This window comes from Exophiala bonariae (genome assembly GCF_035927105.1).
Source record: "Exophiala bonariae strain CCFEE 5792 chromosome Unknown scaffold_55, whole genome shotgun sequence".
Lineage (NCBI taxonomy): Eukaryota > Fungi > Ascomycota > Eurotiomycetes > Chaetothyriales > Herpotrichiellaceae > Exophiala > Exophiala bonariae.
The window spans coordinates 1-15,523 of NW_027042530.1; the positions used below are offsets into that span (position 1 = coordinate 1).

The following is a 15,523-nucleotide window of genomic DNA, read 5'->3' on the forward strand; positions in this document are numbered from 1 at the left end:
AATTTTTTGATTGGCCCGCGCCAGTCACCGCCTATAGCGGCCAATAGGGTCTGAGTCACTGAGACAAATTGGGTAACTTGATAACGCTCAAGGGCTACAGTATACCTCACCGTAGTGGACTACTTGCTAAAACTTCGTCCTGATGTAATGTGGTGAAGCCTTACATAAAAAGATAACCGTGGATGGCTCATCCAGGATTCTCGATGCTCTGCGATTCGCGCGGCGTCCTCCGATCAATCTTCTTAGAGTTGCGAAACAATTCCGCTATCAACCAATGACTGGTAAAAGAAATCGCAAATAATACCCTCATACTCTACAAGATTACTGCACCCGACGGAGTCCATCGTGGTTTCATAGGAAGATACAATAATACGTCCCCTTTTATGTCGTCTTTCCTTGCGTTCACACATGTTGTACTGGTTCTCCGGGCGCCACGATGACTGGAGCTGATTCCAGCTGAAAAAGCCCTAATACGAAGGCTTCCGTATTAGAAATTATGCATCCGTTAGTTGTAACGTCCTGTGGTGCAAATTTCCGAAGATGGGCTGTAGACTGTTTAGGGTAAACGTTTGCAAAGAACGGAATGATTTTTCACGTCACTGTTTAGTAATAATAATTCAGTCAATTTCGGAAATCGAGCAATCACTACATCATCGATTCACCTTTCCCTTCATTTAAGGCTTCTAGGGTCAACATGTTACCGGAGCCTGATCAAGACTTTCAGCCTTGCTCGAGCTGTTTTAAGTTTCTACTTGATCTGATGACCACAATAGTGCATTTCGTTTGCTGTTTTTACGTGCCTTCAATTGGCATAAAATGAGGAGTTGCTTCAGCTGACCCTTCAGCTGACGCTCCGGAATACGAAAGCTCGAGTGTTAGAAGCCGTTTCGCGGTTGGGGTTGAGCCGGACTTGGTGTTGGTTAGCCGTTACTCGCCCTGTGGCTAGTGACTGGCGGAAGATACGAAAGATGACCTCTTTCACTTCCGCCCATAATTTCTGCCACACCACCGCCGGCATGCTATCGGTTCCCGGCGCTTTCCAGGAGCTGGCGTGATGGATGGTTCGTTCTACTTCAATCATCGTCAGTGGGACGGTTGGGAGTTGACCATAATCTTCAGGGTCGCCTAACGTCGCTGACACGGCTCGGCCCTCCGGGAAGAATGCAGTGATCAACGTTCGGGCGATGCCCTCGTCGTCCTCGACCGTCTCTCTCTCCCGTCTTGAGGGCTGAGATCTTGGCGAATGCGGCTGTCGAGTCGGGCTGGAGGTAGTGGCACGCTTGCCAAATATTCTGTCTATCTTCTAGGAACGTGTCCCAGTGCTGTTTCTTCTGCACCCGCATGCTCCGGTGGTACTCTCTCCTCAGCTCGAGCACTCGGGCCTCCAGTGCATCATCCCCTACGCCTTGTCGTCGGTGAGAGCGGGCCTGGTTCCTCCAGTATGTGTAGTTGCGTCGTAGCTGGGTCAGATCCGCGGTCCACCATCTCTTCGTGTACGATGTTGGTTTGGTGTACGGTGTGTGCTTCTGCACGGTTTCAGTGACGATGCTGACAAAGTGATCGGTGTACCGGTCGAGGTCGTCCACCTCGTCCGGCAGCTATTCCAGTTGTTGGGTCACCGCTTGTCGGATGCGGTCCCACGCGGCATGCCTCAGCAACAAGCGTGGCTTGAGTGTCGTTTCTGGGCGCAAGAGATTGAAGCTGGTCTGAATGGATCGATGATCTGATCCATGTTCATTGGGATGGGTATCGCACTGCATGCAGTCATCCGATAGGCTTGTAGAAGCCATGACCAGATCTATCGTGCTCTGTCCCCTTGCGCCTTCGTATGTGATGGTGCCTCGCAGGAGCAGGCTGTTGAGCTCCAGCTCGGACATCAGATCGATAATCGCCTCTCCTTCCGGGTGATGTTCCTACTTCGTCTCCTCCCCAGAGCTGATCGTGTCGGTTAAAGTCTCCCGCAATGATGACCTCGATTTGTTGTGGACTCTGTTCTCGCCGCGTCTTCTCGATGACCCCTCTGATGCAGTCCAGATACGCTGACAGGGCATCCCCGACATCCTCTTGCTGCTGTGGTATGTAGACTGATATGGCGAGTATCTTGCGTCCTTCCACCTCGGTCATCGCCGCCGTGATGTCCGGCGATGATGTCGGGACTTGCTTGACGGCGAGGTCTCGATGTGCCCATATCATGCTCCGGAAAGGCCAGCGGCCCTCCTCATGGTGCACTGCCGGGACGTATGGAGTCCAGTATGCGTGGTGCTGTGGTGCCGTGATCACCTGCTGCTGTCAATGCGCCAGCATTGTGGTTCCTGAATCAGCAATAGTCCAAAATCGTGCAGGTCTTCGTCATTCAGTAAGCTTAGTTGCGTTTCGGGCGTCTTGCGTAGGTTGGCCTGAAGAATCTGGAAATACTTCCTCATGATTGACGTGGGACGAGCTTCTCACATGCCGCTTTGTATAGTCGACAACTCGGGTCGAACGTCGAGTGAAAGCCATCACATGTGGCGCACTTGACTCGGTCGTTGGTGCATTCGCGATGGGTCTGTCCGGCACCAGCGCATCGGCTGCATACTGGTTGCGGTGATGGACACTGGGCAGCCACATGGTTAAATTGATGGCACTTGAAGACTGACTTCGGCCACTTCGTCTTCGTCCTTCCTCGGGCATAGATGACCACTTGTCAGCCATTTGCGACCAGCTTGTCACGGCACTGAATGTCGCCGAAGCCGCAGGATAACGAAAGGAGAGCCTTTGTAGGCATAAGGATCCCGGATGAGGGGGTTTTATATCGGAAGGCTCACTAAGAAGTAGCAATTCGAAGTGAGGTTGTATGAGTCTGGATGGAAGCTCACCCCATTCGAAGGTTGTGGCAAAGCACAGCTTAAGACTTGTTTTCCAAAACAACTTACAAAAGGGGGAGATCGCCGTTTAGCCTACAGATTGAACATCAAGGAGTGAGATGACGGGTTCCTAATGGGTACTCATCGGAATCTTCAGAACATAAGAGCGGCATGTAGGTTTATGTAGACAGTTCTCAACCGTGAGAGCTTTATCATTCAAGGATCGCAGAGTGTTTAGACTTGTCAGTTACCTGAAACTCATGTTCGTGATACCTCATACGGGCACCATCCGTTGCGCAATTGCGAGTCTCAGGGGTTGCATCCGATCTTACATCAACACATACTGTACACAGGTCAGTTCATTACCGGAACGAACAGCGCTCACCCGACACGAGCGGTCTTACTCGCCTCTTCCGCGTGTCTTCGTCCTCCAGGATCTGTTCAAAATTGGCTGGAATGATAATCAATCTCGCCAGGCCACAGCCACTGGCGGCGACCGCATCTCCTGAAGAAAGATCTATTGGGCAATCATCGCTACCCGCAAGCTGATTGTGATCATTACCGGGACAATGGATACGATCTCCAGCATCTATGCAAATGAGTTCCGGGTCTCCCAGGTACCTCAAGAATGGGTCAAAAGTTCAGCCACATCTCCAGAGGGTCAGATATCCAACCTTCCGCGGGGATGATCTCTCCATCGACCATCGCCTCGGTTACAGCTAGCGCGATAAATTCTTGGTTGACTGGTTGGTCGGTCTGTACTGGCACAAATTCGACAATCATATCTTGCCCTTCTGGAAGTTCTCGAACCATGTCTTCATTGACCATGATATGTACGCCTTGGGAATTGACGTACGTCACCTGAGTAACTCGATGAGGGTCAATATCAAATTTTCGTGATATGTTGTTGATCAGATCTTTGACCGTCCGTTGCATGACATATACGGCACGGTAGTATTCGTTAACAGCGTCCTTTTGTCGTACATAAAGGCATGCAACTGTAGTCGAATCAGCTTGGTATTCTTTGCCGATGTTGAAAACTCACCTGGTCGTACTGGCCTCACTGTTGGAAGCTGGTAGCCGCTGTCCACGTCGAACGCAAAGTGATTAGATGTAGATTCAACGTCTGTCTTAGAGATCTTGACTGGACGAGATGCTGATACCGATGTTCTTACACTACCCTCATTGATGTGATAATTGTCCGGTTCCTCTTGTATGGCTGATTGTCGCATCTCTGAGTGTTTTTGTTTTCGAGTTGCCCGTGATGTAGAGGTAGTAGATGGAGGAGCTGTGTTGGATATTGGCGAGTCGGAAGCACTCTGTCTCGACACCCATGTGGTCGTACGAACAGCCTCTATCATCTCAGAGTCATCAACAGGAAGTTTGACCAGATGACGATCTGGATCATCCTCAGGTTCACCGCGCAAGGAAAGGACGCTCACAGGTTGTGTGGAAGAGAGCATGCCTTGCATTCTCAACAGCTCCATCTGAAGATCATCCTCTACTGAGAACTTTGGACCATCTGCTTCCGTGTCTAACGAGCAGATTCGTTTGTGTTTCAAGACTTTACCGGTTCGAGAATTGGATTTTTCCGCCATTGATCCGCTTCTCGTCCTCTTTCCAGCATTTCCAAGCCCAGCGTCAGCTTGGGCAATTTGTTGTTTAAGCTTGCCTATTGTCTTCTTGATGTGTGCGATATCGCTGGAAAGCTTTCTCTCGGCGCCATAGTCGTGGAATAGTTTAACTTTCGAGAAACAGACCTCGGGTTCATTAGATGCAGTCGTCTGGGTGGTGAGAAGTTCGGTCTTTGCACAAAGTAGGAGTAGAGTACCTTTGACGCCTTTGGAGTGACTAAAGTCCGTAGACAGAAAGTTGAATCGGATAGATATCGAGCAGTTCGGGTCCCCAACGGGAAACCAAGTCACACAAAATCCATCAAACGATGCCTTTTCGAGCTGAATTCGAGATTGGCGCGATTCTTCAACCTCCAGCCGGTTTGGATCGATATATTCCACCGCTAGTAATTTGCCACCCCGTTGATGGGCTTCATTCAAAGCACGACCTTCCTTCCAAAGTTTCCAATAAGCTCCGGGTTGGGCTCTTTGCTGTTCGTCTTCGAAAGAGACTCGAACATAAGTACGATATTTTAGAGCGACATTTGGCTGTAGAAGTGGTGGTGTCGTATCGAATATTGACATTGTATATGCTTGACCTTTGTTTAGATAAGTGATGGGAATCTCGTCGGAGTGTCGAACCATGGCAGTCGGAGCGTTCAGCGTCGTATGAAATCGAAGTCTGCTCGTCTTGTCAGCGCAGGTATCTCCTCGTAACGAAGAGACTGACTTCCCCGCCATGGGCAATGTCTGCAAGCCGATATTCCCTGACATAGACGGTTGTGGAGGTTGAATTGTTGTTGATGGTACGATGCCTAATTCGGCCTGTGTTGAGGCGGTTTTGTTGGGAGACTCGTCCATCGCCGCGTACCCAGGTTGAGGTGCAAAGGCCTCCGGCTGCAGTTGGAGAATAAGTTGTTGAGGTTGCTGGTGGTAGAATGCATCCTGGAATGTGTGCGGCTGATGTAGGAAGTGAGGATCAAACCGTTGGAATTGCATAATTGAGTCGTGAGCGTGTAATTTGTGGGCGAGATGTAGGGACAGCGGCGTATTCATACCCATCCCAGGTATGTGAAGGTCGCCTGCCTGGAAGGGGTAGAGAGCCCCAAACCCGCCTGGGGTGGACATACAGTAGCTGGAAGGCTGATTCGCGAACATGTAAGAGTTGGGATCCATCCGTGATGGTGTCAATCTCCACGCATCGATGAAAGGGTTGGGAGTCTCATCTTGCTCCTTGGCGTCTAACTGACTATCAAAAGGTCTATTAAAATAGTCAGCGCCATCGTACTCAGGCGACAGGTCGGTTGGAGACATTACAGGAAGATTGATAACTTTCAAGGCGACCAGAAAGTGAAGATAGGTGGACTAATGGATACCGTTGCGACTCGGTGGGCTCATCTACAGTAGGCTCTCTTAAAGGTGGCGATCTGCAAGTAGGCCTTTCCGTCGTCCTTGACAGAGCTGAGGATGATCCAGAGCATATACTAGGAAAGGTCCGTTTGAAGGACGCGTACAACTCCTCATCTGGCTTCTGAGAATTACACCTACGGGAATCATTGTAGTGTCAATATGCAGGCTGCTTCCTCGGAAGCGAAATGAGTGTAGAAAAAGGTGTAAAGACGGACCTGTTGCAAAGCATTTATGGCCAAGTTGGTGTCTCAAGAAATAACGAGATCAAATTGGCGGCATGTGTGCGGCGTGTGGTCGGGCGTGATAGTGATTAGGCTTCATGTATCTGTGAGTTGTGGAAGTGGTGTCGAAGTGTCGCTTGAAGGGTGCCACGGTTGTATGCAGGTTGAACCAATATGTGCTGCGCCTTACTGCATGCGTGTCATGAAGGCGGTTGTTGAGATCTAAAGGAAGGGTTTATGGCCCAAAGATCCAACCTATTGGGGCGCGAGAAGTGTGGAACGAAATAGTTTCTGGATCCGACACGAGAATAGATAAGAGATCAACGTAATTGTCTACAAATGAGCCAAAGCCCAAAGGTAGTGACGTGTCAGTCGTACTAGATGCCCTATCAAAGGCAGTGCGAATCCGGGAGTTATCCCTCTCGGTGCACATTGAACATGAATTAAACTGTTTCTCTGGCGTGGATGGGGTCATGGATCATAGATGGTGAAGCAAACGAGGAAGAACAGGCCCCATCACACAGCTAGCACGCCAAGCCCGCCGGATTTTTCGTTACCCTAGTTAGTTGCTACATGCGAAGGTGTCTTGTGTGATCGGGACATAAAGACTGATCCTTCAACGCCTGGGGAAGTCACTCCGAACTTAAAACGCTAGTACTGGATTCGAACTATATTGACGTAGCTTTGCAGTCAACCACAATCGCGGCTCTCGAATGCCTGGAGAATCTTTCCGGTCCTTGTTCCTTATTGGTGGATGAGACTAGTGGCTTTGAAGGCCGGATCAAACGTCCGACCCGGCACCTTAGACTTTTATTGAAAAGGCCGACAAACTTCTAACTCCCCCAGTTATAATGGACCTACCACTTATTTTTAAGAAACTCCTACTTGATAGCACCATTTTCCAAGAGAAATGCACTATTCCTAGTAATGCTCTGCCTCCGCTGTTCGTGGAGCTCTCTACAAATTTTTCATTCAACTTCCATTGTTCTTTGGAGAAATCCCACTATTTCACATAGCATCATCACTATTCTTCATGGTACTCTAGTAACTCTACCACCGTTCTTCGTGAAATGTCAAGAGCCTTCCCGAAACATGTCAACCTCTATCTGCCACCATTTCTTATGATATCTACCATATGGGCTACATACTACGTCAAGCGACTTAGGTCATTAATTGCATATCCCGTCACACAATACGGCGATAGTGATGGGCCACAATGGGGTTTCGTAATTTAAGCCTGAGTCAAGCCACACTCCCCCTATTTCAAGCCAGGGGATTAACCACTCGGCCTATCCTCATCCGCCAAACCTCGTGTCTATTACACCTAGATTTTAACGCGTCGCCTTCGCAACTCAGCCCTTTCCTCTGCAGCATCAAAGAGAGTAAATTGTCAAGTTTGCTGACGAGGTCCCATCAACCCTCTCTTTTTACTCGCTTCCTGTCGTATTTGACTTTAAGTTATAGACCTGCCGTCTCGATTGTCGCATCTGTTTCTCGCGAAGACGAACGGCCTTCTCGTATCAAGCAGGCCCCCAAGCGATCAGGTTTTTTCTTTCTCATCTCCGTCATCCTATGAGATAGCCGAACTCGTGCCTTTCGTTATGCACCCTTCGATCCCACGATGAAACCTCAATGTCGAACAAGACGTACGAGGATCTCGAGATGAGCGGGTCGGATGAGAAGGAGTTCGGTGAGCGGGAGAGCTTCCTACTGAAGCCTGCGCCCTATCACCAGGCTCGCGTCGATAGCAGCATGGGTAGCATCCCCCCCCAACTCGAGAACTATAGCCCTCTGTCACCCCCCAGCCCTACTCTCAGCTCTTCTAACGATTCCAGCAAAATTATAAAGCCGATCAGCAGGAATGCATACGCATACTCATCTCCGCTCAGACAACTCCTCCGAGTGTACGGACTCTACTGCACTACTCATAAGATCTCCTCCCCCAGCGAGCCCAACGGGACAACGCCATGGGTTTCGTGAACCACCCCTGCGCGGAGATTGCAACGAGAAGGCAGTGCTACGAGCACCGTATCATACCTGGGGTGGCCCAAGATATTATTAACACATCCATTGCATCCGTTAGAGCAAACGAGACGAGCGGTGCCCATAACCCAGGGGCCTGCCGGCCGAGTCGACCTCTCGCGACCCTCAACCCCACGTCACCTTCGTCTGATTCTCGATGAGGAAGGTGTTGCTCGCGTGATCCCCTTCAGAGATGTTGTCCAATTCGGATGCGGTGCTTCACATCACGATACCTGTCATGGAGAAGAGCACTGACACGGCCAATATGAGCGACTGAGGAAGAGCCTGCATACAAACAACCACTCGCAAATACCCAAGCCTGCCGAGATTTAGGGCTAGGAGGCTACATGCGGAGGGATTATCTACGACTCATATACATCGCAGAAACCTCTCTCGTTCCACGAAGTCAGAAAACCCGCGCCGCTTTTGCGTCTGCCGACTAAAATGTGAACCCGCACCGCATGCGTCAGATTGAGCAAGAGATGGATCGTCCACCGGAAGAAACAAATCATACCAGTCGCAATGACCTGAGCTTGGCTCGGCGGACAACTATTGATTGTACCGTTTATGAATTATGGTAAACGAACCTATCAGCGATGCCAAGTTTCGCATTCCGCCCTCCCCACGAACCGTGGCAGCCGAGTCCTCTCAAAAAGCGGCCAAAGTCGCCGTTCCGAGATTAAAGAGATCCAGGGATTCCGCGGGCGAAGATGCAGGTAGGCTGGGAACAAGACAGCGGTTCACGCACGCATGCGAACCATGTCGACACAGAGACGAAATGCAGCGGCGAACGAGCAATATGCAGACATTGTGCAGATTTCAAGATTGCTCGTTTCTATGCGGGATGGCAAGCGAGATCGCGTCAAGAAGCAATACGGGGCCATGACCGAAAAGGTGGCAGACTATGAAACTATTGAAGGACTTGGTCACCAGAGTGGGCGATAGATGGACTACATAACATAATGGGCTGAAGAACATATATCTGGATAGTGTTCCCAAATCGCTTCTTTGACGAGACCATGCCTTCTACGGCTTCATTGGTTTTACAACGGCCGGAAAAGACATTTCATCGTCTTCTGTCTTCCACTGGAAACAAGGCTGACTACTTACCAAGCGGTATGACCACCGTCAATCACCAACGAAGCCCCCGTCATAAAGGTACTTGCGTCGCTGAGCAGGAAAAGCGCTGCTCCTCTGTACTCTGCGGGAGACGACAACCTGCCCAACATGTTTTCCTTCTCCCAGAGTTCCTTTAACCCCGGAGCCTCTTCGAAGTTCTTCTCGACCATCGGCGTGATTATATGGCCTGGGCACAGGGCATTTACTCTGATTCCCCCAATGATTTCGCCGTCTTTGTGCTTAATCGCCCGCCCCCACTCCATCGCCAGGTTTTTTGACAACTGGACCACAGCTGCTTTGCTCGAGTTGTACACACTAGTTATCAGCCCTTTGTTGGCGACAAAACCACTCATGCTGGCTACGAGAACGATGCTGCCTATGCATCCATACCGGATCATCTGGCGGGCACATGCTGTGGCAGCATAAAAGACACCCTTGTAATTGATGTCCATCATTCTCATCATTTCGTCAGGAGCATACTCGAGAGCGGGAGTGATATGCTGAACGCCTGCCGCGGCGATAAGGCCGTCAAGCCTTGAGTGCTTGCATGCAATCGACTCAATGACTCTCTCGAGATCAAGCGTGTCGCGGACGTCCACGTGGTCATATCGGAGAGTGCCTTGAAATGAAGGTGCAAAACGGGCAGCGACTTCATTAAACTCTTCATCTGGTTCTGCGAGGCGGTCCAAGCAGTAGACTGTGCTCATTAGAACTGTACCTCTCCTCGTTCACAGAATTGGAAATGTAGGGACCATCTATCGAAGTTTTGCAAATAAACAGAAACGCTCAGAAACGAGTTCGATATTTGAAAGGCTAAGGACTCACCTTGACCCCCAGCCTCAACTAATGACTCGGCCAATGATAGCCCTAGCCCCCGTCCTCCGCCTGTTACGATGAATACCTTGCCTAGCAAGTCGAATTCGCTGAACCGCTTTGGGTTCTTCTGTGGGTCAGGGAGTTTTGTGGTAATTCTGGCAGTGGCTTGTGGACTTTGTTCCTCTTCACGCTGAACCATGTTGGTAGACTAGCTGGAGTGTAGCACGAAGAAATATTCTTCGAGCGATTGGTAGCGCGGACAGGTCTTTTATCTCGAAATCTGGTGGGACTAACTACGTCATAGCAGTTGGGTCGCTCCACGTAGGCGTCAACATAATCCTAACTAGTAACTACATAGGAAGTATTATCCCAGCTTGCTGGCACCCATAGTTTCTTACTTAATATGTTAAAACTGAATATATTTGAACGGTGCTTACTGGGAAGATTCTAGTAGTACTAATTTTATCACTATACGCACGATTTTCAATGGTCAGATGGACCTAGATGCCCGTGCTGATGTGAGGCTGATAAGCCGAGGCGTACGTGCCCCTGGTCACGAGGGCGGCAAATCGCATCCGTTCATTGATGGAGTAAACAGAACACGCGGTCTTGGAGCACTGCGAAATATTGCCCGAGCACATCTACAAGCTTCACACACCACTCATGCAAAGGTGCCGAGCAAGTCAGCCCGAGCAATGACGACATCCCATACAAATTCTGCGCACTATTTCCCAGGCCCATAAAGCTGGCCTTTTCACATACCCCGCCAGAAGGGCAACTCCGCCTATATGCAAGTGATTTCTCTCCTAGTCTCACGAATAGACGAAGCGATCGAGTCATCAGCCCGAGCCTCGCAGCGAGCGAAAAGGAGTAAATATCCAAATAGATCCACGACCTCGCTCTTAACGTCAATCTCCCCTGAGATTGTTTCCGCAAAATTCTTCCACGCTCTTTGGGGCCCTTTCTTGTCTCATTAATTTGTGGTTGTAGTATCATCACTGAAAAGAGATAACTTTCATCATCCTCCACGCATCTTCCGCCCGCCCGTGGGTGGCATAGTGATCGTCGCTCACACGATAGAAAATTGATGGTCAGCGGACCTGACAGCTGTTGATTCCAATGGCAATCGCGGTGATCACAGTCTTAACAGATTCGTGATCAGCGGCCATAAGAAACTGAGTATTGGAGAGCGTTTTTCTGTGCTGTTCCGAATACGTCTGTCTTTGTCGGCGTAGGATAAACTGACATCACTAACCATGGCCCATGAGACTTCGATATTGGAAGGCGAAGGGACCGACGATGACGGACGCAAAATATATTTAAAAATTACTGGTTCTGGGCCGCAAAAGCCTTTTACCAAATAGAAAATAGTATCTCTAAAGGCTCTAGGAATTTCGCAGATAAATATCCTGGAAGGTATGGGAGAGGAAAGGGTAGTCAGCTCATCATCAGCTCGAGAAGATCCCGTACTTTCATTATTCCACTAATTATATAGGTTCCATATGGAGGCGGCTATGATATCACAGACCCCTTCATTTACATATGTACAAGAACTCTTACAATATTAATTACTGGCACAGCGGTCGAAAAGGCAAATAATAGACGTAATTATGATGTTCAAGCCAAGCATATGTCTCCCGGCTCATTCCGAGCTCAGGGTATCTGCTTAACCTGCAATTTTCGTTTCGTCATAGCTATAATCTTTACCTTTTCAGACACAGTAGAAATATATTGAGATTTTGCCTAATCGGACTAACATCTTAAGCCTTGATTAGCATATGCTTCTTAATCTGTAAAAATGCGCCACTACCATCCAACTAAATATGACTACTTAACTGCCTTGGTGGACATGGGAAGGTGCGTATACAGCAAACCTCCAACTACAAGCGAGTCTGCGGTCTCAGCCCCTCTGACGGAACCTCGTGGATGAAGCAATGGAATTCGCTTCTCCATTTCAGACCTATCTCCTCCCACAGCGCGAATTTTACCCACAGCTTTTGTTGACAGGGTAGGTATATCGCTCTATGACGCCCAATTCAACCCAGATACCGGGGAGAAAATTCCCATCCCAAGTGAAGTAATAAGAGATGTTATTACAGAGCTGCAGCGTTTTAGACATATCTGTGAAGAGTATAGAGTTCGATTCCTGTTCACCTGCTCAGTACGTATGTGGGAAATTTCTTCAAACAATTGAATTGCAATTAAATCTGGCTCGAAGTCAGCTGGGGAATGAAATGCCTTGGTGTTGGTGGCATGAATGTCAATCTATAATCCTATAATCAAGGCATATGTCTATAACAATCTCACCATTTCACGATAGAGCCACACGCAAGGAGTGTATCACCAACTTCATGCTATATCTAAGGTCGTGTTTGAAGGGTCGAATTTTCTGTGAGAAGAGCGGACTTCAAATGTGTGATCTATTTTCGGGCCAGTATCTCTGGCATCTTTGATGCGGCGTGTGCGCTTGTGAAATTCCCGCCACAGAGATCGCAGAAAAAGGGTTTCGTGAGGCCCGCTCGTTCTTCTAAGTGTCGCAAGTAATTGCTCCAAGAAGAGAAGCGAAGACCATCGCATTCATGGTCAGGGCATATGTAACACAGCTCGTCTTTTAGTGGAATGAAATCGATTCCTTCTACTCGGGACGACGAACAAGTGGAGTAGCTCTTACTGTCCACCAGAAAGATGGACGGTTGCATTGGCGCCGAAGACTTGGTCCTAGGTGTAACAAGACTTAAAACTCACTCGTCTCACTCCGAGGATTGCATGTACAATGATGGGACAAAATTCTTTACTGTAAAGCTGAGAAGAAAGTGGAACAAAAAAGAGGGTTATAAGTTGCTAACTAGTCTCAACGCCTACGTCTCTTATCCCGTAATTTTCGACGGTATTTTTGCAGCTCCATTCTATACCTATCTTTCTTAAGTGATCTTGCCCACTGTAACTGGTTGTTAAACCTTCAGTCCTTCTCCTTGCGCTTTTACCCGAAACTCTGTCCCCCCATTGACGGTCATCACTAGATGTTGGGTCTGCTTAGCATATGAATGACTTCTTTTGCTCCCCTCTCTCCGGAACGAATTGCTCCATCCATGTATCCTTTCCACTCGAAAGCGGTCTCCGTTCCAACAAAATGCACCTTTCCGTGAGGAGTTCTTAAAGCATGTCCAAACTGTGTCATGACCCCAGGAGGTGAAACTGGGCAAGGGCACCCTTGAGCCCATTGATCCTTGGCCCATTCATGCTCTGCCATAGCAAGCGGTTGTGGTACTTTGCCGCCAACGAAAGGTCCAAACACACGCGCAATCTGTGCTAGCACCGCATCGAACCGCTCCTTCTGAGTACCAGAAGCTAGTTTTCTCCCTGAGTCACCAGGCACAAAGCATGTTAATGAGTATTGCTTCCCTTCAACACTACTGTCTCGTGTCACCGCGACTGGACCTTCGAATGACTGCATCAGTCCACACAAACCACCGGCACGCCACCATGGTTCGGCGTAAACAATCATTACCTTCAGCTGATAGCCTAGTTTATTTGACTGGCTGAGGGCCTGCTTAGCCTCGGGGAGAAGTGGCGAGAAGGTGATCTCCTTGTATAAAGGAGTAGGGACCGAGACAATAACCCGTTGACAAAGAATATCGCCACGACCAGCCGATACAAGAACCCCTTCTGGCAGCTGCTCGATAGATCGAGCGGGAGAATTCAAGATGACTGACCCTGAGGCTAATAAGTGTGCCAGGCCCTTGGAAATTGATTGGGTACCTATTAGTCATTACTCTGAATTCCTGGATACCACTAGAGTCCGCCAAAAGACTGGCATATTGAAAAACGTACCTTGAGTTAGTCTGAAGTGCTGTCCTCCATCTCTCTTGTCAGATCTCATTCTAATCAATCCTCCTCCACTTTTGCAGTAGTCCATAAAGTATAAAGCGCTGAGTTCGGAAGGCTCAACGCCGAGCATAGCACGAGTCCAGACTCGCACAGCTGCAAGCGCACTCTCACCTGCCCCTTCTTTCCTGGCCCATGCCTCCAAAGTATATTTGTCCAGGTCTGTCTCAGTCCCTAGATGATTGTGAATATCTATATTTTGGCATATAGTCTCTGTTAAGTTGAGTATAGAGGATATGTTCTCGGCTCCGCCAGCTTCTGCCAATGCCTGGGATAAATCGTTAGTTTTATTACTAGTGTTTCTGTTCCAGCATACCGAAGGCGTAGTCCCATATGCGAACGTAGACAGACCTCCTCCCAGATCTTCTTGAATGACGCTGCCAATAGTGTACTGCTCAACCATTGACAGCCCTAGGGACATGACAAGTTCGTGTACGTACGACTGATTTGTATCATTAAACCAAGCTGCGCCAAGATCTATGTAATTACCATTTCCAAGTGGATCAACAGACCACGTCTTACCGCCGACGCGGTCTCGCGCCTCGACGACAAGGCACGAGTATCCTGCTTTTTGGATATCGTAGGCTGCTTTAAGGCCACTGAGACCCGCACCAACGACAACGACATCAACTTTTTGAATTGGGCATTGCTCAACCGCAGCGTACGCCTCGACCTCAAAGATAAAGCCTGGGCTGTCTAAGGTGGGGACGGGAACGAGTGTAGTAGCTGGTCTGTGCCCATTCAAGAATTTGATAAGGGGTGCCCTGTATAGACGATTGTTCGGATCGTGGTCGACCACATACCATACTAGTTTGAAAATATCTTGCACTCTGGCTCCCGCAGCAGCCAGTACTTTGTGCAAGTTCAGAAATGCCTGCTCTATCTGAGCCACCGGGTCTTGGATCAGGTTGCCATTAACGTCTTTTCCAACCTGACCAGAGGTTGCCACGATGCGCGCGGGGCACGTGGTTGAGGTGACTTGCGAGAAAATAGGACCCGAGTGCCAGACATGATAGGGGTCGATCAATCGGACGCTTGCGCTTGCTCCGGAATATGGCGACATTGTTTGGTAGGATCTCTGTTGTCAGCCCTGTTTGATGGACCGGAATTTGCGACAAGAGATGTATCGATGAGGCCGTTTCAGAGAGTAATATGATCGTACTATTATCACTCATGGAAGGTCTATGGGGGTCGGTTAGCCAAACCTCGGGGCCGCGGCTGCCAAAGACTCGCCCACTCTGTCTTTAGTTCCACCAAACAACAAGCCGTTCGCTCAATATTGACACTCGAATCGTAGTACCGAGGTTCTTCTTTGGGCCGGCTGTCAAAGCTGAAATCGTGGGTAAAACTGGTTCGCTGGATTTTGTGAACAACTGCTGGCAATCTCGGTTCAGGTTGTGCATGTGGGGTCAGAGCTTACTCGCCTAATATCCCGGCCCCGAGAGACGTCCTACAGAGCGATAACGAAAAGTGTAAGCCTGTGAAAAGAATGATATAGCCCAATGTCAGGGACCATGTGTTCGACGCGTGTTGGCGCAGGCATTTGCTCTCGTCAGCCATGGGGTCTCTGGAAGCTCTATTGAGTCCGGCAAGT

At 49.2% G+C, this 15,523-nt stretch overlaps 4 protein-coding genes across 4 annotated transcripts; 1 reads left to right on the forward strand and 3 right to left on the reverse strand.

Annotated features, from left to right (window-relative positions):
• Positions 1 to 3,171: 3,171 nt before the first annotated feature.
• Positions 3,172 to 5,770, reverse strand: LTR84_011361 (uncharacterized protein; the record flags this gene model as incomplete). Its single annotated transcript, XM_064854893.1, has 4 exons — positions 3,172 to 3,186; positions 3,248 to 3,432; positions 3,518 to 3,841; positions 3,889 to 5,770. The coding sequence occupies 4 exons, from the start codon at positions 5,768 to 5,770 to the stop codon at positions 3,172 to 3,174; spliced, it is 2,406 nt and encodes an 801-aa protein (XP_064699984.1).
• Positions 5,771 to 8,868: 3,098 nt separating this feature from the next.
• Positions 8,869 to 9,054, forward strand: LTR84_011362 (uncharacterized protein; the record flags this gene model as incomplete). The annotated part of the gene is made up of 1 exon (XM_064854894.1): positions 8,869 to 9,054. One exon carries the CDS (start codon positions 8,869 to 8,871, stop codon positions 9,052 to 9,054), a length of 186 nt encoding a protein of 61 aa, XP_064699985.1.
• Positions 9,055 to 9,215: 161 nt separating this feature from the next.
• LTR84_011363 (uncharacterized protein) lies at positions 9,216 to 10,243 on the reverse strand (the record flags this gene model as incomplete). Its single annotated transcript, XM_064854895.1, has 2 exons — positions 9,216 to 9,925; positions 10,054 to 10,243. The coding sequence occupies 2 exons, from the start codon at positions 10,241 to 10,243 to the stop codon at positions 9,216 to 9,218; spliced, it is 900 nt and encodes a 299-aa protein (XP_064699986.1).
• Positions 10,244 to 13,060: 2,817 nt separating this feature from the next.
• Positions 13,061 to 14,992, reverse strand: LTR84_011364 (uncharacterized protein; the record flags this gene model as incomplete). The annotated part of the gene is made up of 3 exons (XM_064854896.1): positions 13,061 to 13,803; positions 13,876 to 14,197; positions 14,246 to 14,992. 3 exons carry the CDS (start codon positions 14,990 to 14,992, stop codon positions 13,061 to 13,063), a joined length of 1,812 nt encoding a protein of 603 aa, XP_064699987.1.
• Between the last annotated feature and the right edge of the window lie 531 nt (positions 14,993 to 15,523).